Source organism: Phocoena phocoena, chromosome 18 (assembly GCF_963924675.1).
Source record: "Phocoena phocoena chromosome 18, mPhoPho1.1, whole genome shotgun sequence".
NCBI lineage: Eukaryota > Metazoa > Chordata > Mammalia > Artiodactyla > Phocoenidae > Phocoena > Phocoena phocoena.
In genome coordinates this window covers 68,584,970-68,611,862 of record NC_089236.1, presented here as the reverse complement: position 1 = coordinate 68,611,862, position 26,893 = coordinate 68,584,970, and the positions used below count along the sequence as shown (strand labels likewise).

The 26,893-nt window shown below is 43.5% G+C and overlaps 1 protein-coding gene across 1 annotated transcript in view; it reads right to left on the bottom strand.

Annotated features, from left to right (window-relative positions):
• FARP1 (FERM, ARH/RhoGEF and pleckstrin domain protein 1) overlaps window positions 1–26,893 on the bottom strand; it is a 230,693-nt gene that overhangs the window by 65,975 nt on the left and 137,825 nt on the right. Inside the window, exons 3-7 of the mRNA XM_065895894.1 lie at window positions 17,025–17,067; window positions 14,081–14,159; window positions 7,150–7,247; window positions 2,445–2,559; window positions 1,437–1,584 (exon numbers count right to left, since the gene is read on the bottom strand). Coding sequence (XP_065751966.1) covers window positions 1,437–1,584; window positions 2,445–2,559; window positions 7,150–7,247; window positions 14,081–14,159; window positions 17,025–17,067 — 483 coding nt within the window. The remainder of the gene's footprint in view (window positions 1–1,436; window positions 1,585–2,444; window positions 2,560–7,149; window positions 7,248–14,080; window positions 14,160–17,024; window positions 17,068–26,893) is intronic.

Sequence of the window (26,893 nt, the reverse complement as noted above, 5' to 3'; positions counted from 1 at the left end):
AACTTCTCTTGGGACACGGACCCTTTGGTAATTACTGTCCGTCGTAAACATCTGATACAGGAGCAAAGAATCACTGGGGTTACTTTGGTAAAATACGAAGGGGGAAATGTAACCCAATCTGGCAAAGCTCAAAAAAAGAGCTTTAGGTCATGCACCTATTTACACCTTCAAAACTGGGTGAAATCTGACCCTATTTCATGAGATGAAATAGGGTCAGATGCTTTCTTCATACCCCTTTGAAACCAAAGCACTTTTTTTTAAAAGAGAAAGCCTTGAGGGATATATTGTACAGCACAAGGAATCTAGGCTATATATATATATTCTTTTTTTAAATTAGGTATCTTTTTTTTTAATTGAAGTATAGTTGATTTACAATACTGGGTAAGTTTCAGGTATACAGCAAAATGATTCTGTTATATGTATTTATATATATATATGTAAACATCTATAGTCTTTAAAAAATTCTTTTCCATTATAGTTTATTACTAGGCAATATTTTATAACAACTTTAAATGGAGTATAACCTATAAGCTATTCAATCACTATGTCATGTACCTGAAACTAATATAATATTGTGAACCAACGACTTCAATATAAAAAAAAAAAAGAAAGAAGTCTTGAGGAAACCTTTGGGGTGATGAATATGTTCACTGTCTTGATTTCACTGACGGTTTCACAGGATATACATATTTAAGAACTTATACATATTTAAGAACAGCATGCTTTAAATGTGTGCACTTAATTGCATGTCAGTAATACTTCAATGAAATTGTCAAGAAAAAGAGATGCATCAGTCAATGGCAGTACAGCGGCAGTGTGGTCAAGGGTGCACACGCTTCAGAGTGCAGAGCGCTATGTCCTCATGTAAAACACAGGTAAGGGTCCAAGAGCAGCATGTGCGTAGCCGCAAAATTACAGCAGGACATGGACGTAGCTTCTGTGAATTTATAAAACTGCTACATCTTCTAAGTTAGGTAAATGTGAAACCACAAACAAGCTAACTTAGGTAAAACCCAAATCAGGTTAAAAAAAAAAAAAAGAACCCAAATTAGGTTAAAAAAAAGTCAGATGACTATCATGGGCAAGTGTGAAAACGTGTTTATATTGGGGATCTGAAATCTTGATTCCATTATACTATGTTCAAAGTTAGGTCAACAGAGAGATTGGGATTTCTATGATCCTACAAAGGCAATACCTGCAAACAAACCTGCAGTCTTGGATTCCCCAACCAGAGCAAAGCAAAGGAAATGAAATCTGCAAGTCTGAGGGTCTGGACAGAAACAGGAAACCCTGAGATGAGGTTTGTTTTTCCCTGTTCACCTAAAAATAACTCTCAGAGGTCTTAGCCTGGACCACCCAACTTGGAATCAGAGTTGAAGGGCCAACTCTTATCTCTGCAACACCAGGGGAACCGAGCTGGTTCTAAACGCTCTTACCTGAAACACTAGAATCCCCGTGTTGGCCACAGCCAGGTTGATCTTAGTGCCTTCCCGGTCCTTAGCTGGGTGCAATCGGACGCCGTACATCTCCAGCCTGCGGGCAATCTCCAGGAGCTGGAAATCCGATTCTGCGGGTGTTTGTCCACTGACAAAACAAAAATTCAAGAGAAAGGCCAGGAGATTTGAATTCTCCGTGTCTATGAATTCAAGATTAAGCATCTTCTCTTCGGAAAGAAAAAGGCATTTCATCACCAACAATGGGGCTACCCGATCGGATGACACCAGGCCTCCCATTCATTATAATCCGAAGTTGAGCAACTGGAACAAAAGCTCTATTGCTTGTGTAACACAAAACCCCCAAAAGTCTATCTCAAACTCGGCCAGTTTTTTGGAATCTCAAAGAGTTTCCTTTAAGGTCATATAAAAGCAAAACACGACCATGTTGAAACAAGTTTCCAGTCACTTACAGTAGCCCTAAACTTGCAAAGTTCAACACTGTCAAGGCCACTATCACCAAGACTCAAGTGCCTTCCTTGAAAGACAACAACGAAAACAAAAGGAGCAGAGAAGGCTTTGAAAATATTTTATTGATCAAAACAGAAACCCAGAATGGACGTGGCGCAAAGGTTCTCCATTTTCACAATATTCTTATACTGTCCCTAGTTATCGTGTCCTCTTCCTGATTTCCTGGTACTTGGTCTTATACTCTTCCTTTTACTCCAAAGCACGGGGTGTCCTAAATTCCAGTGTTACTCTGGTTTCATAGGAAAGCAAGCGAGGAGCCCAGAGGTCTGGTCTTGAGTGGGTAACCTGTGTTACCAATAGTCCAGGATAAGAAACAACACTCACTGAGCCTCTGCGCTCTCTTCCCTCACCCTTTGTATATTTCTTCCCAATAAGTCACGTGTGTGTGTGTGTGTGTGTGTGTGTGTGTGTGTATCCACGTATGTCGAAGGACAGAGAGAAGGAGCTCAAAGCAAGTAGGAAGCAACAAAGGAGACTTACATGTGGTTATGGTGAAATTCCACAATTTTGTCTTCTAGTGCATCTTGCTGAGGTATGTACTTATTTTTTGCTAAATGCTCTCTGTCCGATGCTTCATCAAAATCCCCAATCTCAGCTACAAAGGAAGAGAGAAAGAAAAACCAGCCACATATGATTAATACTTCACAATTTGTTATACTCCCAGTAGATTGTTCCCCAACTAGCAAACCGGAAAAACTAGCAGACAACACAAGGCAATCCCAGCTGGTAGGTATCCTAAGGGCTAGATGTGAGAAGCGGTGGCTGTAAGGGCATATTTAACAACCGTGCCAACGTAAGATGACAGTTTCCGCTTTTTCTCATCTCTACCAGTTGGAAAGAAAACTTCAGAATCATCCATCTTTAGCCATCCGTGTTCCTGGTTTGTTTCTTTCCTCCCCACCCCAACTAGGGGTTCACTTCTACTTCAGGCAGTACATTCCAGTTATGTGGATTAAGGCCTTCTGACTTCTAAATAAGCCCCAGAATTTCAGGGCTTGACAAAATCAACTTTGGAGACACACGTATAGCAATTATTAGTGCAAATCCCAAATGCTTTACCATGTAGAGAAAAGACGATTATAACTAGGGGTAAACGTACATAATCTAATTTGGCAAACATAAATTCAAGTGTCTTAAATTTTGTGTAGTTGTGTTGTCAGAAATGACAGATCAGATCGCAAATTCTTACAAATTTGTAGTCTACAAGGAAGTGAATGCATAATCTTCTCAAGTCCCCAAATTGCTCTAATCTGGAAAACTAAAGGATAGAGCTTTAAATGAATAATTGTACCTTAACACTAGCTCCAGCTCAGTTTACAGCAATTTAATACAGATGGAACAGCGTGCCTTTATCATATAGTCTGTGTAACAAGCTTAATAAAACGACCAGAGTCCAACTGTTTACAATAAAAGTAAGCCTAATTTTCACTTTGTCACGTGAAGCAGCTTGTCACACTCTGGGCAACGCACCCCAGTGATCATGCAGGATGTGGCCTATGTGTTGCTATAAATCACAGCCACTGAGAATATTTGCTTGGCACCAGCTGGGCCACTGGAAGAATCAGTCACCCACTAGCTTCTCACTGCCATGGCAAATCAATAACATTATTTCCTAGTTGCACTTTGTGAACAAATTTCACCTTCCCTGAGTAAAGCTGCCACCCTCCATCACAGGAAACTGTGCAGGAGTGGCCATACTGCCATCCTCCTCACTGGTTTGCCACGGCGATGGTGACACTGTCTTTTCTGCACTTCCTCCTATCCGGCCTCAAGCAAGCACAGTTCATCTCATTATTCACGGTAGTGCTGTTGCATCAAGTCCCCACGCACGTCGAGTTAGTGAAGACTAAACCATCATTCCCAGGGGAAATACAGGGTTAGGTTCCTGCAAGACCCTTGAAACATTTTCACCAACTAACCTTGTTTTCTGTTGAAAGACATCCTACTTTATGTACCTCGTTGATTCGTTAACACTGGACCCACGGCCAGCAGCACGTAACTCACGTCTGAACGAAGCTTATCTATACCCGTAAACAGCTGTGTTTACTTTCTCCGTGAGGCACATCGAAACCTTCCTGCACTCAGGAACACTACATAGCACTTCAGCAACGATGCTTGGGGGCCATTTAAAACAGGGAAATCAACGGAAAGCACAGAAATGCAAAAGGCGTGGCTCCAAAGAGATCACAAAAAGGACACTTGTATCCAGTATGACAGTTGAAACCAGAAGGCAGAGCATCACCTCCTCCGACCTCCACTGGGGAAGAGGGAGGGGCGACTCCAATTTTTTTACCCTCTTGCGCATGTCTGCGAGTAACCGTGAAAGCACTCACAGTGTTGATTCTGGGCTTACAAATAAATTTCAGAGAGCAGGTGAATTTGCAAACATGCCATCTGCAAATAATGAAGATGGACTGCGTATGTGGGAGGGAGAGGGGACTCACCTAAATCCTAAATTTCTTACGAGTTTTAAGTTTGGGTTTCTTAACATATATGGATTTTATAACAGAGCCTTTTCCATAATTCAACATGGACGAGCTAAGAATTCCAGTTTTTCCTTTGGCATCAGGGTCAATATGCCTAAACTGTCTTTTCCTCAGAGTCACTTGCTTTTCAACTCCCCAAATGCAAGGGCAACACGACTGTGAAATCCACTTTCTCCCACATGCTCTCTTCTTGGAAACGTGGAAGTAGGCACCTCCTTATGTCTGGAGAGTCTGAGAACTGTAATGTACAAGATATGACTATTTTTAATTAAAGGTGTCGTATCAGCTGATGTATACACGAACTTTGTTAGCAGTCTACTCTTGGCAAAAAAATAAGAAGACCACCCCCACCCCCAAATCCTGTGAGAAGTCTCATGAGGATGTGTTTGCACAAACTTGTTCTGCCAGGTACAATCCTCAGAATGGACACACACACAACCTGCTAGAAATCTAGCCCCACCATGCCTCCTCTGTTACGTCAGGTCCAAATAGTGTTTGATTCTTCTCTTCACCAGCTTGTCCCACTTGGTCTATTCATAATCAACTAGAGAGTATTAAAAGTCTGAAATATATACAGGGGATACCTAAGGCCAGCAACAGAGGAACCGATGAAAACAATTACAGACTATGTGAAAGATGACTCCGTGAATTCAAATGAAAAGGGAGGAAAATTTTTTTAAAAATCAGATTGCGTGTATAGATACAGAGGAGATGAAAATATAGCTCACGAGAGATAATTTTCCATCAGCATTAATATCGCTTCTGCAGAAGGGAGATGAGTTGACCTCTCCTACCTTACTGATGACGTCAATAACTACCAATAATTTAAATGAACACACTATTCACAGAGGACTCTGTGAAATTTCTCCTTCCATGACAGAATGTACAGGATGCTTAAAAATACAGAAATGGGGCTTTTTAAGTATGAGGTTATAGAAACAGTGTGTCACACAACTGTGTATCACAGAGTATAGATATAGCAGAAATACTTCTGAACCCACCTATTTCATTTCCTTTGGAGAACTCAAGATTCTCAGGGGATTTTGAGCCCCTTGTTGGTGTCTGGGGGTGAGGGGTCCGTCAGACCGAGCACATGGTTTTCTGGATTCCCGTGACCCTCCACTTCCCATGTGTGCAAGCAAGATTCACTCCTTGTTTAAAAAGGAAGATTCACTCTTTCTTTAAAAAGGAAGGGCCTTAGGAGGAAGGGGCTACAAGGCCGAATGGCATCAGGAATAGCCGACTAAATTTCTCTCACCAAAGGCCCAGGGTCAGAGACCTTTGCTGAAGTTGCTATTCCAGTAAGGAAGCTTTATGTCGAAATTTCCCATTGTTTGGAAAGGGAGGGCCCTAGGTGAGTGAGGATAAAGAAAGGAGGGTATGTTTATTGAACACCTAACATATGCTGAATATTGATGGTATCATTTCATTTTCATCTGTTATGAAACAGATTCTATTATCCCCCTGTTCCAAAGGAAGGAGAGGCTGGTGGCTTAGTAACTTGCCAGGGTGAACAATCAACTAACAGAAACGAGGTCTGCCTGATTCAAAGCCCTCCTCTGTCCACTGTCGCTGTAAGAAGAGAGAAGACCAAACACGGGAAAGGCAAAAGTCATGTAACTTTCTGTGTCAGAGCTTCCTCATTTTAAAATGGGGATAACAGTACTGAGCTCACAGGGTTGTTATAAGAATTAAATGAGATAATATACACAGAGCTGGAACATAAAAAGTTTCCCTACTTTTTTCTTTTCGGCCTGTCTTTTCTTTCTCACATCAGGTTTTCAAATTAATAAGAAAACATCCATCTACTAAGTCTGGCAGATATTCAACAATGGCCATGCACAAAAAAGAAGATAAGCATGGTCTCTAGAAACACCGCATCATTTTGGACTAAGGTAATTGTTGACTACTGGGAGTGACCCTTCCTACAAACCTGTGGAAAGCTTGTTAACTGGGCAGTTATCTGGACAGGATGGGGCTGATTATATGGGACTACTTTGTATACAATGGAAATTTTAGAATGATATGCTAGCACCATTTTTTTTATACTAGTGCTTTTAGATGTTGACCTTGGTCTAGATACATAATTTCCTTCCTGAAACATAATGTGTATATTCCATTTCAAGTAACTTCTGCCTTGACCAAGACAAAAAAAATGCCCAGGTGAGTAGTCAGGAAGCCTTCGAATGAGCACAATCTAACTTATCCTTTGTCTAGAGGAAGAAAGTTAAAATATGTAGCTTCAAGCATCACTTGGGTTCCGTCCAGCTTCATGTGTCTTGGTTTACTGAACTCTTGAGCAGAATACAAGAAGGGAAATCTTTGACAGTTTTATGTCCGAAGGCTAATGGGCCATATTCAATGATGAATATTAAATGCAAGAACGGGACAGAACGAGTTCAGTCTACTTTGCCACCGTGTAGCCAAGCTTCTCCTTTGAGTCAACTGAGTTTTCAACAAACGCGTAGTCCTCAGAAAGAGGAGACAAACACCAGAACACAAAATTCCCGGGTCAGCGTTTGGTGGGGGAGTACATATACACAAAGTTAGGAGTACTGTTTTCCACCCCTTGGGTTTCATGCTAAGAGCAGTGTAAGACAAAGACAGTATTGCTTTCAGTGGACGTCAGTTTTCTCCCCACCAGGCAGACCACTGTGTTATTTCCCACAGGATTTCTGAAGGAAACCAACGGAACTTACATTGCACAATGTGTGAGACCAAGAGGGCAGCGCTGGTGTCACTACACGTCAGCCTGCCTTGAGCCAGGTCCTGCTTCACCTGCAGAGCAAATAGGTACCTGCGAATACGAAGAGAGACGGGCGTCAGACACACAGAGATGGGTGCCAAGTAAAGAGGGTGGGGAGTCTGGCAACAAAGTCAGGCTCACTTTGCTCGCTGGCAACTTGCCCACACAGTGCGGACCTAAAGAAATACAAGCCAAAGAACAAGAAAGTCTGCGCAGGAAGGATGAATTCCTGGTGCTACTGGCTGCAATGTAAATATTCACACCTCCCTTCAAGCACCGGGAGACATATGCTGCAATCTTTCCACACAATGAGTAATGCATTCCATTTTATAAGGAGAGATACAGCCGTAAGTAATTAAGACTATAACTTACCACCCTATTTTTGCAGGGTATAGCACACATTTAAAATTTTTTCACAGATCAGTCGAGTATACTTTAAAAATGGCTTTATGGCTCAGACAATAACAGTAGGCTATCATGGTTAGGAAGAGCCTTGCCAATGGAACTGGAAACACAAGAGTGGCTTTTTTTCGGGAGCACAGGCTCCGGATGCGCAGGCTCAGCGGCCATGGCTCACGGGCGCAGCTGCTCCGCGGCACGTGGGATCTTCCCGGACCGGGGCACGAACCCGCGTCCCCTGCATCGGCAGGCGGACTCTGAACCACTGTGCCACCAGGGAAGCCCAGATTTTTAGAAAGATATCTGCTAGTTTTGCCCACTGTCTAGAAGGAGCGTGACTTCGGCAGCAACCTTTAGCAACCAGATTCTGGCTCTCACATGAGAAGGATACAGAGGTAGGACCTTGCAGAAATGGTAGGTTCCAGGTGTGGGGCAGAGGAAGGTAAAAGCAAGCCTGGAAGATCTAGTTATGCCAGAGAGCAAGGCAGCTTGCAAATATAAATGGGTTATATTAAAAGGGGGGGAAAAAACCTTGAAGGGGCGGCCACTGGCCAAAGTTGTGACAACTTGAGTAGCAATAAAGAATGATTAAAGTGAACTGAAACACATGGAACTAATAAAACTTTATGAGTCCATTATAATAGTCATAAAAATAGAAAGCAGAAAAAGTAGACTGTATCACCATTTGAGGAGTCTATTCAAGAAATTCTTTTTTAGGAAACTGGTAACCCAAGGCAAAAACTTGGGCATGTAATCTGCCTCTCCAGTAGGAAGGGTATTTCAGGATATACAGACAATCTAAGTAGATGGGGCAAAGTTCTACTTTACAGAAGAACACCGACAAATAACACAGCAAAAATAACAATTATAAAACCCTCATCCCACACCTCTAAAGAAATTACTGACTTGGCAAGGATTGTTAATCAGTATAAAAACCACTTAGGAGTTTGGACATTTGCATACAAAGTCATATGACTTTCCGTCACAATGGAAAGGTCAGAATGTCACCACCCTTAACTCAGTGATCAATCTCAGCATCGCTAATGAAACAGGGAACACACGACATCACTTAGGATGGGATTCTAGCCAAGAATGTTTAACTTGTATCCTTTAGAACTAAGGTCTAGTTGGCAGGAAATACAGAAGACAGAGGAATAAGCTAAACAGGAGGCAACCAGACAAATTTAGCAGGTAGCTTTTTTTTTTTTTTTTTTTTTTTTTTTTGCGGTACGCGGGCCTCTCACTGCTGTGGCCTCTCCCGTTGCGGAGCACAGGCTCCGGACGCGCAGGCTCAGCGGCCATGGCTCACGGGCCCAGCCGCTCCGCGGCATGTGGGATCCTCCCGGACCGGGGCACGAACCCGTGTCACCCGCATCGGCAGGCAGACTCTCAACCACGCGCCACCGGGAAGCCCCAGGTAGGCTATTTTATAGTATGACCGGTTCAGTTTCTTCAACAAGATGGTATCACGAAGAGAAAAAAAAAGAGGGACTCTGCTAGATTAAGAGGTCCAAAGGGCATAACAACCAGATGCAACGTGGTCCTACAGTGAATTTCACGTTAGATGAGCAGATATAAACGACATCTGGGGAACAAAGGGGGACATTTGAGTACGGCCACGGTACCAGATGAGATCAACAGTACATGTATATGCACAGAAAAAATCAGAAAGGCTCTCTCACTGATGTGTTAATAACGCTCAGCTCTGGGCAGCAAGAACACAGTAGTTTTATCTTCTTAGTCTTGTTTACCTGTATATTCTAACTTTCTACACTGTACATTGACTACTTTTATAATAACAAAGGGTTCTTTTTAATTTTTTTTTTTAAAAAGGGCTTATTTTTTTAAAGAAGATGTTGGGGGTAGGAGTTTATTAATTAATTAATTTATTTTTGCTGTGTTGGGTCTTCGTTTCTGTGCGTGGGCTTTCTCTAGTTGTGGCAAGCGGGGGCCGCTCTTCATCGCGGTGCGCGGGCCTGTCACTATCGCGGCCTCTCTTGTTGCAGAGCACAGGCTCCAGACGCGCAGGCTCAGTAGTTGTGGCTCACGGGCCTAGTTGCTCTGCAGCATGTGGGATCCTCCCAGACCAGGGCTCGAACCCATGTCCCCTGCATTAGCAGGCAGATTCTCAACCACTGCACCACCAGGGAAGCCAAAAAAAAAAGGGCTTTTAACACGACTAACCATAGAGGTGGCCTTAAGAATTAAATGAGATAATACATGGAAAGCATAGTGACCAGAATGAAAACATTCAGTATATGTTAGCAATTAATTTTTTAAATAAAAGAAAAATGAATCCCCTTTAAGTCGTTTAGGAAATTCCATGATTAAGAACTAAAGAACTACAGAGGCATTCTGTAACCAGAAACAAAACAAAACAACACCCACAGATCCACTAGTTGACAACAGTTGACCTTTATCCACCCCCCCAATGTAATGTTTATTCATTCGTTCATTCACTTTCTTTTCTCTCTCTGTCTCTGTCTCTCTCCTTGGAAAGTCACAGTAGAGAATGGCAGAGCATATAAAGTAATCACAACATCAGCACATAGGTTTATATGGGAAGATGTGGTACAAACCATATCTCTGGATTAGGCAGTGGTCATTGTTTCTTGAAGCCAACACTTAGAACGACAGGCTTTAATTCTTATCTGTGTGGTTAGTTTTTACCTAAGTAGGAAGAACGTATGTTTTAAAAGCATGATGTTTCCAATATGGTAACAGCTACCAGTTCAAACACAGGATGCTGTGTCCAGGGACAGGCTCAGGGTCAGGGTCCGACAGGCTTCGGGGCCTCTGGGGAGGGTCTCCTGTGGGTGGCGACACGGCGCTGGGTTCCGAGAGCTCACCTCTTTAGACAGAGGACGAGCGCCCCGTTGCCAACTGCGGGAGGACTCTGTCACTCCCTGATTACGCTGACTTGTGCTAAGGCCCTTGTAATCTGAGAAAGACCTTCCTGGGTACCGTCTCATCTTCTCGTAAAGACAGCTGTAAGTCCCGCACGCTGGCTGCAGGGCTAACTTTAGAAATTCCGCAGCACCTTTTGCATTCTAAACGGAAGCAGCTCCAATCAAATTCACATGAAGGGCTCAAAACGGAATCAACTCTCCTTGGAGGAAGGATGGATGTGAGGAGGGAGGCGATGACAGCGGCAGGGCCAATCAGAGGGGCTGTCACTTCCAGGGACCACAGGGCAGGAAATCACACCCATCTCGATGCCATGGTTTAAACATGCCTGTTTCAATTTATTTCACCCGGGAGCTCTTCGTCTTTCTTTCCTTCTTCAGTGTACAGTACGAGGTCTCTGGCAGCCAAAGGGCAACACTGCAGCAGGCCCCGCAGAGCAGCAAATTCTGATAGGTCCCTGCACCTTTAAGAACACAGCCAAGTAGAAACTGGATCCCACGTCAGATGCGACGCTCAGAGAGTAGTGGAGTACGTCTGACCTCACCAGCACAGCCAAGTGATTCTGAGCTCTGCCAGAAGAAAGCCTGCTAACTTCTTTTCCAAAGACCCCTCCCCCAAGCGGTTTTAAACTTGCATCTGGGAGTCGGTACTTTTCTCCTTCTAGATGCCTGAGCCCTGATGTCAGTAGGACAAGAGCTCCCGTGAGAGGGTAGTTCAATAAATAGAAAGGAATTCAGCTTCTTGTTTAACAGCAAAGGGCAATTTAATCTTCGATCTATATAAATGGGAAGCCGAAAGCTACTCCTGGAGGCCCGGAGAATCAGCTGCAGCTCCAGTCACTTAAAGCCTGCCGAACTGCGGGCCCGTTTCTCTCTGTCTCACTCTTGTCTGCACCTCCTCCGCCTATGAAGTAGTGTCCATATAGGGCTTCTCCCAAACGCTCCCTCCTTCACCATCTGCCATAGAAAACTGCCTGGCATCTCAATGGTCCCATCCTTACCTTTCTGCTTGAATAGGAATTTGAGAGTGTGGGAGAACACCACTTTGGATCTGGGAAGTCGCCTTCCCGGCATACCTTGTGACAAAGCGGAAAGCAACGGGGAGCTTCTAAACTTCCTATCAATTTTATCACCCCAGAGCCAAAGGAATTCTCTCCTCGCAAAAGATTTCTAAAATGTCAGTTAACACTGGGAGCCAGAAAACAGCGACAACAAACCCCCAAACCTGCTACGTCCAGCTGAGCTTGTGTCACTTGAGGAATTTATCAGATCGGTCGGAACAGCTGGCAAAATACCAGGCACACGCACACGGCCTGATGCTCACAAGTTGTCTGGAATTTTATAACGAGGACCAGAATGGTAGAAAATCACAAATCTCTAGAGATGATGATTCACAAAAACTGAAAAGGTGCAAAACTCATCACAAAGTAGAATGGGGAGAAAGGACTGGGGTTGGGGGGCAGTGGTAATTCATGCCGCCGACTTCCTAAGCAGGATGACGGCCCAGTGAAATGCGGGAGGAAAAGGCACGCCACTGACCAACGGCTGGACTGGCCTTCAGATTCATTTCAATATTCTGAGCTTCGAGCAACATACATTCAACAACAGGAAACCAGTCCCAGAAGCTGAGACACGGTAGCCCCAATAAGGACACGGCACGAAGATGCTACTGGTGTCGGCAGCTTGGAACTCAGGTGGCAGCCCCAGCTGCCCCTTCTCCACGGGAGGCTTGTGGTTCCCAGAAGGCTTACGGCCCTCTGCAGCTCCTGGCCACTTAGCTGCTTCATTCATTGGAGGGATGAAAGTGGAGGTAAGCTATCAGCGGTGACTCATTCAGAACACGCGAAGCCATGGGAAGAGTCTTCGCCTCCCTCTCTTTCTGGAATCGCACATTCGTGTACCTGGTGCCCCTCCTGACGCAGCCCCGGGATGTCCAGCAGGGACCTCAAACATGATCTGGCAGAACCAAACCCTTGACTCTCCACCTTCCCCAGTCCTCTACTTCCCTCCACCCCTTCGCATTCTAGTCGTCACCCATCCATCTAGTTGCTGCTTAAGTCAAAATCTTAAGCATCCCTTCTCCTTCCCTCGGCCTCCACCCACAGCCTGTCACAAATTCAAATCGACCCCGCCTCCAGCACGTGCTCCAAATGCACGTGTTTTCTCCATTTCCACTCCTACCACCTCCGTTGCCGCCATCATCTTGGCCTGGGTGACTGCCATCTCTTCCTGTCATCCTCCCCTCGGTATCTCTGGCAACCAGTCTCTCAACACTACGTATATTGGGCCTCTGCCCCACCTCAGTGCACTTCACCCTCAGTGTTCCTGCCATGAGAACCCTCTTTTAGGTAACTGAACGTCTGGGGCTTGTTTCTGCCTTGGGCACTGCCTAACCGTTCCTTCTACCTGGAGAGCTCTTCCTCTGAAAATGACTGACAGATCCTTGTCACTTTCTCAGCCCAAGCACCCCAGACCAAGCACGGTAAAGTCATCACCAGTCACCTTCTATCACATCATCTACTCCCATTGCCTAAAGGCTCTTTCCATTATCTGATATTTTGCTTGTTTATTTAATCATTGTGTCTGTTCCCATGAAAGTCAGGCCGGTCTCTTTACCAGTATGCTCCCCGTTCCTGGAACAAGGCTTGCACACCACGTATACTCCATCAATACTGTTGACCGAATGTTTTCATCTCTTTGATACGTGACGAACCATTTAACAAACTCAACCACCCAAAATACTGGGCTCTCAACCCAGAGGGACAAGAAAGATGTGACAGCCCTCATCTCGAACAGCTGAAGCTGGAAAGGCATGTGCGGCAGGAATCTGGCTGGTCAGACTAGTGCAGTGTAGTCCTGAAAGGGAGGCGTTTTATCTTCGCACGTTCCCACCAGGCTCTGCTCTTTTGGAATACCACGTGTCTTGCTGTCAATTATAAAATGGGTAGTAGCAGGGATGAAGATGCGGGTGGTGGTGATGAGGATGATGGAGGCTGTCACTCATAGCATCCCTGCTGGGTTCCGGGCACTCTACGCATACGAGTATTCATCCTCAAAACCACGCTGGCCAAGCAAGCACTGCGGTCGCGTTGACACGGGCGTTAACAGAGGTGCAGGGGCGTTTGGTAACCGGCTGGTCACACAGCTACCAGGGGCAGGGCTTGGCCACACTCCTCCCACTTGGCCACACCTTCAAAGAAACTGACGTACAGTTTATGTCAATTCACCCACTGCAGCAACAGAGAGAAACTGAGTTCACATCTTGGTTTCACAGAAGAGATTCATCTCCCAAAACTGTCTTGTGATGTGACAGGTATAAGAGGGGGAAATACGACAGTAACAGATTATAAGCCCAGATACTTCATAGCACAGCCTTCGAGAAACCAGCTTTCAGGGAAACTGTGGTACTTTCTTTCTTCCCATGTTTGTAAAACACAGCTTGGAGGGAGGAAGGTTAAACTGTCAAGCACAGAGCAGATGCTGGTCAAGGAAACATTGGGAAAATGTTTCATCAGTTGACTTAGAACATTCACTCTCTCTGCTCCACAGCAATAAATACCCAGTTTCCAAACCACTAACCTTGTGAGTTCTTCTTGGAGTTGTGTGTGGTCAGGTGGAAAGAATTTCACCACAAACTTAACAACGACATGCTTTGGCCCTAGAAAGGGGGGAAAAAGCAGTAAAGCATTTATTGATTTGTCTTTCAAATGCCATTAAAGATGTACGAGGGTATATTAGATACCAAATAATAAGTCTTACTCCAAGCTGCCCAGAGCACTTCTGCCAACATCCAAGTCACTTAATAGCTGGTTACGTTGGTTACTAATTCGCATTTTCTTATTGTGGGGAGACAGACACCTGTTTGGGTTTTTTAAAATTATATTTTTTGGCCACACCGCACGGCATGTAAGATCTTAGTTCTCCGACCAGGGATGGAACCCACGCCCACTGCGTTGGAAGCACGGAGTCTCAACTACTGGACCCCCAGGGAAGTTCCAGATACCCGGTTTTTAAAACATACTGTGACAAGGCGCATTACATTGAGGCATCAAACTTTTCCCCTGGAGACGTAAATTGTACCCAGATTTTAAAAGCACGCATGTGTCTTCAAAAATTTATTTATCTGTCTGTTTTAGCCCAAATACAGGCTTTAGACAGCTTAAGGAAGAGATAACGAAAAGGTAAATCAGTTACATAATTTATTATTTCTAACTCTCTCCAAGGTACAGCGGCTACTGTGTTCATCACAGTCAGTCAAAGCCTTTACTAAGTGTCTCATACACCATCTTATCGATAAGTTCCAACGAAATTAGGAAGCAGATCTGGGAGGGGGTGGGCAGGGCAAGACTGGGAATGAGACAGGTAACTTTCCAGAATTCAAACAGAACATCAAATAGATTATAAAATAATAATTTGTAACCTGAGTCAGAGATTATTTTGCTGTATAAGCCACGATACAAAAGCAATCTTACAGGTTCTGCCATTTGGAATAACAGCAAAAGTTTATGTTCTATGAAATACAAGGTATTATGATGAAATCCAAATTTTAACAGCAGTTGTATAAAAGTAAAAAATGTCTTTTTTGCCCTACCTTTCACCATCACAAAAGATGTTGTACTTTAATTTTTATAACACACTCAAATTTAGAGGAAAAAACCCCAAATGATGTATCAGAAGATGAAGATGTTGGCGATACGTACAAAATTAGGAGGAAAAAAAACAAGGCACAGGGATACGGAAACCAAGAGAAGCTGGGCTTCTTTCCGCTGACCATTCTAAAAATTAACAGAAATCCTCGCGTGTCAATTCTGGATCACAAAATAGCAAGAACAAAATGGGGAACATGGGAAGGTCTAACTCATTCTTCCCAGCAATTTTCACAGATGGGGAATTAAATGAGGCTACTTGGATCCTTAGAAAACCCGAAGCTAGGAAGATGCCAGCACTAAATGCAAAATGACAGCTTTGTCACACGGGGCAAGTCCTAGCCCACAGAGATGAAAAGGAGAGCCTCTGCTCCGGTGCTAAACCAAACCACAGCCGCTGTCCTGGGTCTGACACTTTTCCACCATCAGCAGCTCCCACTGCGGGTTACTGAGGGAACAAATGTCATCATTTTAGATGCTGTGCTTCCTCCGGCCTTCAGGCCTGGCGGCTTCTCACAGCAATGTGTCCTCCACACTTAGTCCTAGGCCAGCCACCCAATAAACGCTGAACAACGGCTGTTTTGTTTTCTGCATTAACGATTGCTTAATTTAAATGATAGAAGATCAATATCAATTTCAACTGCATAAGGCCCACTCAACACAGTGTGCCTGTTTATTACAGCCACATAAATTGCTGTAAGTAGCCTGGTGGGGTTTCTTTTCTTTAAATAAACTTAGTTTATTTATTTTTGGCTGTGTTGGGTCTTCGTGGTGGTGCGCGGGCTTCTCACTGCGGTGGCTTCTCGTGTTGCGGAGCACAGCTCTAGTTGCACGGGCTTCAGTAGTTGTGGCACTCAGGCTCAGTAGTTGTGGCTCGCAGGCTCTAGAGCACAGGCTCAGTAGTTGCGGCGCACGGGCCTAGCTGCTCCGCGGCATGTGGGATCTTCCCGGACCAGGGCTCGAACCCGTGTCCCTTACACTGGCAGGCGGATTCTTAACCACTGCACTGGTGGGGTTTCTTAATCAGACATAAAACCGACCCCAAGAGGTATTGTGTGATTGTTCAACTAAAGGAATGCAGTTTTGTTACCATCCTCAGTCTCTTGCCTGGTCTCTGGCTGCAGTGAGGGACAATTTGGGATGAACTGGAGAAGAGAGCTTGTCTCTTAACTTGACCTCACAGTGGAGAGAGGGGAGGATGGTCTGGTGCTGACGTACAATGAGAAGGGAGGGAAAAAGCAAGTGTTCCCTTTCCTTACTTCTCTCCTAGACCCTCCTTTATCTTTCCTTCGACAACATGGTCTAAATGCAAGGCAGACTCCCTTCTGTCCTGCTTGCCAATCACACACACACACACACACACACACACACACACACACACACACACACACTCTCTCTCTCTCTCACACTTTTGCGCGCCTTATTTTTCCAAACACCTCTTGCATTCTGATCTCACAGGCTTTGAAAAGGCAGCACGGAAAACCTAATAGCAGTTTTATGAATAAATGGTTCCACCTCCCCCCTTCCAAAGTGACAGTAAGAAACGGGCACAGACCGGACGAGCTCAGCTGCTCTGGGCCTCAAGAGCCTGCTTTAGTCTTAATTAAAATGACGTTTGTTTTCCAAGTTTTGATTACCAAATTGTTACATGTTAAAATTGCAGGAGATACATTTAATAGTACGTGGATTAGTGGATGCTGAAACGCAATCACGGGGTAAAAAAAGAAAGTATGGCCCCAGTGCTTGACACCACAGGGCAGGAGATGCCTAGACAAGGAAGACGTCCGGCTTTATATTTGACATCACTGTTAAACAGGCGGGGGTGGTGTGGTGGGGTGGGGGTGGGGGTGGGGGTGGGGGTGGGGGTTTATACTTACTTCTAATCTGCTTGACAATAGGTTTTAAGAGATCCAGCCACACCTACAAAGGAAAAGAGAACAGACTGAGACATCAATTCGCAATGAGAGAGTGCAAGTATTTTGAGACTCCACTAGGAGCTGTTTAAAATCAAAATATTTTTGAGGATTTGAAGCGGTCTGTGCCTTTTTTTTCCCTCCAGAATGCCGTAACTTACATTGTCTCCCATGTTTATAGAACGGATCCGAACGTGCTAATATTATCCCTGAGCTTGAAAATTAAAAATCTCTCCCAGATGCAAATAGTGCCCGGTTCACTAAGAATTTTTCTATTCTCACTGGTACTTTGACACAGTTAGCTATTCAGTAAATATTAACGCGTGATTGCACATCTGGCTATAAACGGAGTAAAATATGTGTGCTCCTTAGTGAAACAAAATCCATGTACATAGATGTACGTACAGAACAGCACATCTTTGAAGGGTACGGAAAGGGAGTGAATATTTATAGAACATACTTTTGCACAAGGCTCCATCCATAAGCTATTTACCTCTCAGAGCAAGGCGAGAGGATTCCTGTTAGTCAGGAGAGAAATCTGAGACTTGGAGAGGCTCAATAATTTGTCCCAGGCCCTCAGCTAGAATGTGGCAGAACTAGGACTGAAATCAGGTTTGTCCCACTTCAAAGTCCAGACTCTTTTCACACACATTCTCCTTAGCATGCAATTCAAGCGGCAAAATTTTAAAAGAAGAGAGAAACCAGTTGTCATTAATAAAGTATAAGTTAACCCTTGAACTTGTGATCATGTGAAAGGGGTCTACTGAAGCTCACGTTTGCATATATGATTTTTAAAAAGTTAATGGGCTTAATGTAAAGAGGGTTTTGTAAGTAAATATGAAAAAGAGAAACACTCCTAAAGAAAATTATGCAAAGAATAACAGGTAATTGGTGAAGAAAAAAATGCCAATGGCTAACAAGAGAATGTCCACGTTCAGGAGTAACTTGCACTACAAATGCAAATTTAATCAAATACCATTTCTACCCATTAAATACGCACCTAGATATGCAGTGCATGTCTGTATTTCATAAACCCAGACGTGGCAAGGGTGCCAGGAAGTGGACACTGCCCTACGCTACTGGTGCATGTATGAATTGGCACAACGTTTCTGGAGACCAATTAGGGAATAATTATCTAAAGCCTAAAAAGTATCCATATACATACTCTTTCATCCCGTAATTTGACTTCTGATGAATCATTTGAGAGTGTGGGAAAATGTGTTTGGGAGGTGGGAAGATGGGTGATTTCTTCTCTTCTTCTGCCTTTCTATATCATCCAAATTACCTTCAACGATCACTCAGAATTCTCATGATGAAAAAAGGAAAAGTAAAAAAATTTGTGTCTATTTATTCAGGTTCATCTTCCCCACCACCGTTTCAAATAAATATGATTTTCTAATGAAATTCTCATTTCTATACTCCCTGTCCCCTGCCACTCTGTTATATGAGAAAAACAATAAAGGCATTAGTTGACTTAGGATCAACTCCACTGTCAATTCATAAGACTCAACCTTAAAATGAGAGAGAATAATCATTCAAAACAACAACCGTCGTTTGTGAGATGAATTATTTTTCTCCCAAGAATCCTAAACGGTGGGAAAAATCTCTCCATTTGACAGATGAGAAAAGTGGGATTCAGACCATAGCTGCCCAGGGCTGGGACTCAAACCCTGCTCTTCAAACCCATTTATTCATTCAACAACATCACTGTTTCGCTCTGCTGGGTTCTGGGAATACAATGATGGGAGACCAATCATGGCGCCTGCTTCATGGAGCATATGGTCTAGTGAGAAAGACAGGAAACAAAACCTTCCCAAGAAAGGTAAAGAAGTACCTGAGACAAAGGAAACAAGGGGGAGTCCCAGAAGACTCTGAGTGTCAGGATAGAGAGATGTGACCCAGTTACAGGTGGGGTAGATGCAGCAGGAAGCCTTCCCTGAAGGTGACATTGTGCTGAAATCTGAAGAGAGGTGAGAAGAAGCTTTGAAGACACGCAGTAAAAACACCTGTCCAGGTCACTTAACATTAGGGGAGACCAACGTGACAGCAGAACAAGGTTGGTGGGTCAGGAAGGGGCCAGACCCTAAAGAGGCCACGTTAAGACACTTCATCGTTATCCTGAGAACACTGGGAAGAATTTTAAATATGGGGCTGATACGATCAGATTTGCACTTTGAAAGGATTACGCTGGCAGTGTGAGAACAGAAAGAGGGAGTCAGAATAGACACAGGTTATCTGCTGCAGTCGTCCAGGCAAGAGAAGATGGTGTTTTGGACCAGGAGGCAGAAGCAGAGTTGGGGAAAATTAGGTGGAATCAAGAAAAATGTAACATGGACTTCCCTGGTGGTACAGCGGTTAAGAATCCGCCTGCCAATGCAGGGGACACGGGTTCGAGCCCTGGTCCGGGAAGATCCCACATGCTGCGGAGCAACAAAGCCCGTGTGCCACAACTACTGAGCCTGCGCTCTAGAGCCCGCACGCCTAGAGCCCGTGCTCTGCAACAAGAGAAGCCACCGCAGTGAGAAGCCCGTGCACGGCAATGAAGAGTAGCCCCCGCTCGCCACAACTAGAGAGAGCCCGTGTGCAACAACGAAGACCAAACGCAGACAAAAATAAATAAATAAATAATTTTTTTTTAAAAAAAGAAAGAAAGAAAAGAAAAATGTAACAGGTAAAATCCAGTGGGATTTACCGATGGGCTAGATGTGGTGGCCGAGAAGGAGACAATAACCAGAATGATGACACTGAGATTTCTGCCGTAGGCATCTGGATGGATGCTGCTGCCAATGAGAGACAGGGAGTACTGGAAGAGGGCCAGGACGGAGGGCTTCTAGACACTCTCATTTTAAGAGGTGCCCTTGGATTTCATGCAGAAGAAACAGTATGAAAATGGTGGGACACGCTCATCCAAAGCTCAGAGGAGCCTGGGCGGGAGATGTCACATTTAGAGGCTCCATGGAGCACTGTGCCTCCATGAGCACAAGACGGCCTCGTGGAGTCCAGAGGATGAAATGCGTCAGCACTGATGACGCGTCTACCTTAGAACGGCCGACGGGAGCAGACAAGGACAGAAGGAACGTAAGGAGAGAGTCATGTCACGGTAGTCACAGGAAGACAGTGTTTCCAGAAGGAAGAACATCAAGAGCTGTTGAAAGATCAAACAAGATGAGAGCTAGAGTATCTGCCGGTCAGTGGACCTGGAGAGGGGCCTGAAAGTCTAGTGGACGGTGAGGAGACAGGAAGGATGAACAGCTTTTCCAAGAAGCTTGGCTGTGAAGGAAGAGCCCAGAGAATGGGTGTGTGGAGGAGGGGGAAGAATCAAATAAAGGTACTGTTGGGGCTTCCCTGGTGGCGCAGTGGTTGAGAGTCCACCTGCCGATGCAGGGGACGCGTGTCCGTGCCCCGGTCCGGGAGGATCCCACGTGCCGCGGAGTGGCTGGGCCCATGAGCCATGGCCGCTGGGCCTGCGCGTCTGGAGCCTGTGGTCCGCAACGGGAGAGGCCACAACGGTGAGAGGCCCGCATACCGCAAAAAAATAAATAAATAAAATAATAAAAGTACTATTGATTTGCTTGTCTTCCACAGGAAGGACCTGGGGGTGCTTAAAAAGGGGAGGGGTTGGGACTTCCCTGGCGGTCCAGTGGTTAAGAATTTGTACTTCACTGCAGAGAGCAGGGGTTCAATCCCTGGTCAGGGAACTAGGATCCCGCATGCCACGTGCTGTGGCCAAAAAAAAAAGGGCGGAGGGAGGTGTTGAGAGTATGAGTAAGAAGATAACCAATATCCTAAGACACCTGGGATGGTGCGGAAAGATAGCTCTAAAACATAGGGCACTGGAGACAGAAAGAAGAGCTTTTCCAGCGGCGGCAGGGAGGGAGCAGAAAGGCTAACGGTAGGTGTACGTCAGTTTACACTTCTGCACCGGGAAGATAAGACAGTTCCTCTTTGACACCATCCGTCTACCCCTGTAAAACCTGAGGGTTGGAGGATGTGGGCGAGTGGAGAAGGGTCGACACAGTTGTGTTTGTGTGCGAGAGGATTAACCGAAGAACTCTAGAGGGATTTCCTGTAGCTACTGAGCGTCCACTCGTGAGCCTGCCAGCCCGTGCTCTGTCGGCCTCCAAGCCTGCCTCAGGGGAAGCACCTCTGAGGTCTTCCACCATTGCCAATTCTGCCACGGAATCTACCTAAGCATCTGCAAGGCACCCAGGACCAAACAGATGCTTGCTGGCAACGTAGCAGCCAATTTTATGAATTGGTTTAAGACACCTCTCTCCTGCTTTTGGCATTTCTGTGGAATTCATCAAATACAGGCAGCAACTTGAGCCAACCACGCATGTGGCTTTTAAACCATGAAGGCCTGGGAACGTCACACCGGCCTGATCAGCCTGTCTAGTACAGTTCTACGGCGACAACGCTCCAAGGCATCGGTTACGTCACAGCCAAACTGGCCTGGGTGAGAAAGCGGGGCCCACGGGACCCTCCCCATTACCAGTCAGATTGGTATGTGCAGAGCTGAGGGGAAAGGCCTTGCATGCTAAGGACTTAAACCACTAAAAAAGGATGAGCTGGAGGGGGCAGGAAGCAAAATAGGGCTGCTGCTCGACTAAAGGAAGTTCGTCTAGGTCATCCTAGACAAATCACTTCTTCGTTCAACCCAGGCAGAACAGAAACAAGCTCCAGATGACTTAAAAAGGCAACAAAAGCACCATAAACTTTCTTCTCCCGCCAACGGGTCTCTGGAGGGTCACAGCTATAATCATCCATCTCTAACCTCACCCCCGCAACTCCTTCAACCAAGCCACACGTTCCTGTTCTTACTCAAATCATGCTGCCGGTCTCCAGAGCACGGCTACAGATCCACATTACCTGACTATCGAGGGATTTGGTTAAAACGAACGGGCTTCTAGAAATGCCACACCTAGTCAGGAGGACTCACGGAATCAAGGAACTTCCCCTGCTGGGATCTGAAGGCCTAGAAGTAAGAGTTTGCTCAAGCTGTCATAACAAAGTACCACAGACTGGGTGGCTTAAACAACAGAAATCGATTTCCTCCCAGCTCTGGAGGCTGAAGGTGTCCCAGGTTTGGTTTCTCCTGAGGCCTCTCTCATTGACTTGCAGACGACCGCCTTCTGGCTGTGTCCTCACAAGGTCTCCTCTCTGTGCACACAGGCTCTCATGTCCCCTGGGTATCTCCCAGTTTCCTCTTCTTAAAATGATACTGTTCAGACTGGACTAGGGCCCACTCCCCCAGCCCCATTTTAACTTCATCACCTCTCTCAAGGCCCTGTCTTCAAGGACCGTCACATTCTGAGGTGCTGGGCGTCACAGCTTCAACATACACATTTTCGGGGGACACAATTCAGCTCATGACACCTATCTTCCACAATTTAGTTTCAACACAGCTTTTCAGCCCCATCTTCCCCTGCTTGCCTACATTTCAGTCAGCCTCCCTATTTTCCTTTGATACCCTGTTAAATGTTACCTTCCCCTTTTGGAGTGTGTTTTCTGCACTGACATACTCTTCGAGAAGAAAGGCTTTAATGCCTAGGCATCAAAGGCAAAGCAAGATGGATCGCTGTCCCCGAAGCCTTTATGTTCTTTTCCTAAACATCTTTTTCCCCTATTATTTGGTGAGTGACAATTCAGTTGGATTTTGTAGGCAACTAAAATATCTGAGGTATTTTGGAAAGGGTCTTATTAAAAGAGAGTCACTTACATGACATCGGGCAGGGGGACAGCGAAGAGTCCATTTCCTGAGCACCTACTGTGTGCCAGGCATTGGACAGGTGCTTCATATACTCTCATTTAATATTCACAACAACATGGTTGTTTTACACACGAAGGAAGCCAAGCTCAGAGAGCTTACTGAAGTTGCCCAAGGTCAAACGTCTGGGATTCCACTTCAAGTCCATCTGACTCCACACCTGTGCTTTTTCTGCAACATAATATGCTGCTCCTCTAAAAAGACTCAACAAAAGTTCATCTTTCTTCTTCTTATTTCGAAGTCAAAACTGCACACAGCAGAACTATTTCATCATCAACTGTAAGATATATAGGAACCAGGTAAAATATGATACAAAAAACTATCCAGTGTCTAGAACTCACTGCAACAAACGAATTTTTCTGCAGGCTGGCTCCTACAAGAAATGACTTTACTTTGAATTTTTGTTCAAAGTAATAGTTCAAAGAATTTTTGTTCAAAGTAATAGTTCGTTTGAATGTAATTTTTCATATTGATCTTAATTACTTTATTAATTTTATATATGGGTATAGTTATAAGATATGTTAAGTGTGGCTTTTTTTTTAAAACCTATTAATTTTTAGAGATTTCTAGTTCTGGTCAAAATAGAGTAACAGGGACTAGATTTATCTTCCTACATGAAACAACAACAAAAGAAGGAAGAAAGGAAGAAAGAAAGAAAGAAAGAAAAGAAAAGGAAAGACACATGACAGATCTGAAGATCTGTGACACCAATGAGAAACAGTGATCCCTGAGAGACGGGAAACTAAAATCATGACCTCTATGACCATACCAGCCTCTGCCCTGAGCAAGTTTTCAGGCTATGGTGCAGAGAGAAAGAACATAGGCAGAACCTGGCAAAATCCAGGAGTTGAACAGACGGGGCTGAGAGTGCAGGGGAGCAAGGTAGAGAGAGTTCACAGGAAAGTAGAAGGCATTTAGGAGAGTACAGAGGGTTACCCTTGAGTAGGCAACAGAGTACTGATCAACGTGTGCTTGTGAGGAAAGTAGCCAAGATGGGACAAAAAATTAACAAACAAACAAAACACAGAGGATTAGAGGTTACAGGCCTGGTGCTCACACAGGGCCAGGAATACTACCTATTCTCACCAGCCAGATGGGAAGACCTCATGACTCATGCGCACTGGGTAGAGTACTGAAGGGTCATCCCTTAGGAGTAGGGAATAATTCACCCCAGACTGCACAGCCCTACCCTAACGAGTCTTAAAAGCCAGATCTGAAAGGACTGAATTGTTTCCAAATAACTTACATGCATCCCCCCCCCCACAAACTCAATAACATTTACAGGAATACAAAACTACCCAGCACTCAACAAGGTAAAATTCACAATATCTTACATCCAATTAAAAGAAAAAATCACCAGGCATACAAAGCAGGAAAACAGGACCCATAATTAGACAAAAAAAACCCAAAACAAAACAAAAAAGCAACGCCCCCCCCAGAAAAAAAAACAATCAAATGGGACCTAGAATTGACACAGATGTTAGAATTAGTACAAAGGATATAAAGACAGTTATTATAACTGTATTCTCTATGTTCAAAAGGTTGAGATATGGAAGATTTTAAGGAGACCTAAACTAAATTTCTGGAGATGAAAACTACAGAGTGTGATACAAACATACACACGCACGCGCACACACACACACACACACACACACTGGATGAGATTAACAGCAAATGAAACACTGCAGAAGAAATACTACTGAACTTGAAGAACTAGCAATAGAAACCATCCAAAATCAAACACAGAAAGAAAAATTACCAAAAAATTAACAGCATTAGAGAACTACAGAGTAACTTTAGGCAGCCTAATATGCATGTAATTGGAGTCCTGAAGGAGAGGAGGTGGCAGGGGAGGGGGAAAGAAACGGAAAAATATTAGAAGAAATAATGGCTAGAAGTTTTCAAAATTTAACAAAAACTATAAACCCACAGATCCAAGAATCTCAGCAAACTCCAAGCATAAGAAACATGAAGAAAACTGCATGGAAGCGTATCACAATCAAATTATCAAAAACAATGATATAGAAAAAAATCTTAAAACTCAGCCAGAGCAGAGAGAGACATTATATATAAAGTAACAAAGATAAAGATGACAGTAGATTTCTTGCCAGAAACAATGTGAGAATGCAATGGCGCAAGATTTTTAACAGACTCAAAACATCTTAGAATTTTACACCAGGCAAAAAACATCTTTCAAAAAGGAAGGCAAAATAAAAACATTTCCAAACATGAAAGCTCAGAGAATTCACCACCAGCAGAACCACATAATAAGCTACGTTAAAGGAAGGCCTCTCCGAGCAGGAAGAAAGTGATATCAGATGGAAATCTGTGTCTACACAAAGGAACGAGGAACACCAAAACGGCAACTGTATGGTTAATATATGTTTTAAGAATTTTTTATTATTTAAATCTCTGTAGGAGATAACTGACTGGTAATCAGATGTACTTCAATTAACAAAAGATAACTGACTGGCAAACAAAAATAACAACAATGTAATGTGGGGTTCATAACATGTTAAAAAAAACAATAACAACAATAGCAAAAAGGTTAAAAAGTGGAAAAATGGAAATAAGGTTTATACTGTATGTGAAAAGGAATAATATCACTTGAAGGCAGGCAGTGTTAAGTTGAAGATGGACATTATAAACCTCAAAGCAACCACTCAAGTTACAAATCAAAGAGCTATAGCTAATAAACCAACAAGGAAAGTAACATGAAATCATCAAAATATTCAATTAATCAAAAGACAGACAGGAAAAAGGAACAAAGACGGATAAGACAAATAGAAAACAAACAGCAAGATGACCAATTTAACTTTTTTGTTTGTTTTCCTATAAAAAGATTTTTTATTTTACTTTTTAATTTTTAAATTAATTTTTATTGGAGTATAGTTGATTAACAATGTTGTGTTAGTTTCTGCTGTACAGCAAAGTGAATCGGTAATACATATACATATACATATATACACTCTTTTTTTAGATTATTTTCCCATATAGGTCATTACAGAGTATTGACTCAAGTTCCCTGTGCTATATAGTAGGTTCTTATCAGTTATCTATTTTATATATAGTAGTAAGATGACCAGTTTTAATGATACCAATAATCATATTAAATGTAAACGATCTAAACACTCCCAATTAAAAAGGATTGCCAGATTTGATCAAAAGGCAAGACCCAACTCTATGCTGACTACAAGAATCAGACTGCAAATATAAAGACATAAATTGGTTAAAAGGAAAGGGATGGAAAAAGGCATATCCTGCTAACATTAATAATTTTTTCAAAAACTGAAATGGTTAAATTAGTATCAAAGTAGACATCAGAAGAATATCACGTGTATTTATTTCACAAATACACTTTATACACCCGTGTTTAGTCTTCCCTATTTTCATAACTTCTTATGACAAAGGAGTCAATTAATTAAGAGGATATAAAAATCTGAAGTATTTATATACTTAATAACAGAACTTCAAAGTACATGGAGCAAAAACTGATCAAACTGCAAGGAGAAATAGACAAATCCACAATTATGGTTGGAGATTTTAACACCTCTCACTCAATAACTAACAGAACATATAGACAGAATTCACTAAGGATACAGATGATTTGAACAGCACTATCAACCAACATGATCTAACTGCCATAGATGGAATGATCCGTCCCGCCCACAGAATGGGCATTCAAGTACACATAAAACATATACCAAAATAAACCATATTCTGGGCCATTAAAGAGATATCAGTAAATTAGTTAAAAGTCCTCATGTCATACAAACTATATTCTCCAGCAACCACAGAATTAAATTAAAACTCAAAAACAGAAAGAACTGGAAAAATCCTTTTATTTGGAAACAAAATAACATACTTCTAAATAACACATGAGTCAAAGGAGAAACCAAGGGGAAATTAGAAAGTATTTTAAACTGAAAGTGAAAACACAATAAACTAAAATTTGTGGGATGCTACTAAAAACCTTTTAATTTAAAAATAATCTATCGGTATAGAATTCATCTATATGCAAGCTAGAAAATTAGAAAATTCACAAAGGCAAAATTTTAAAAATTGT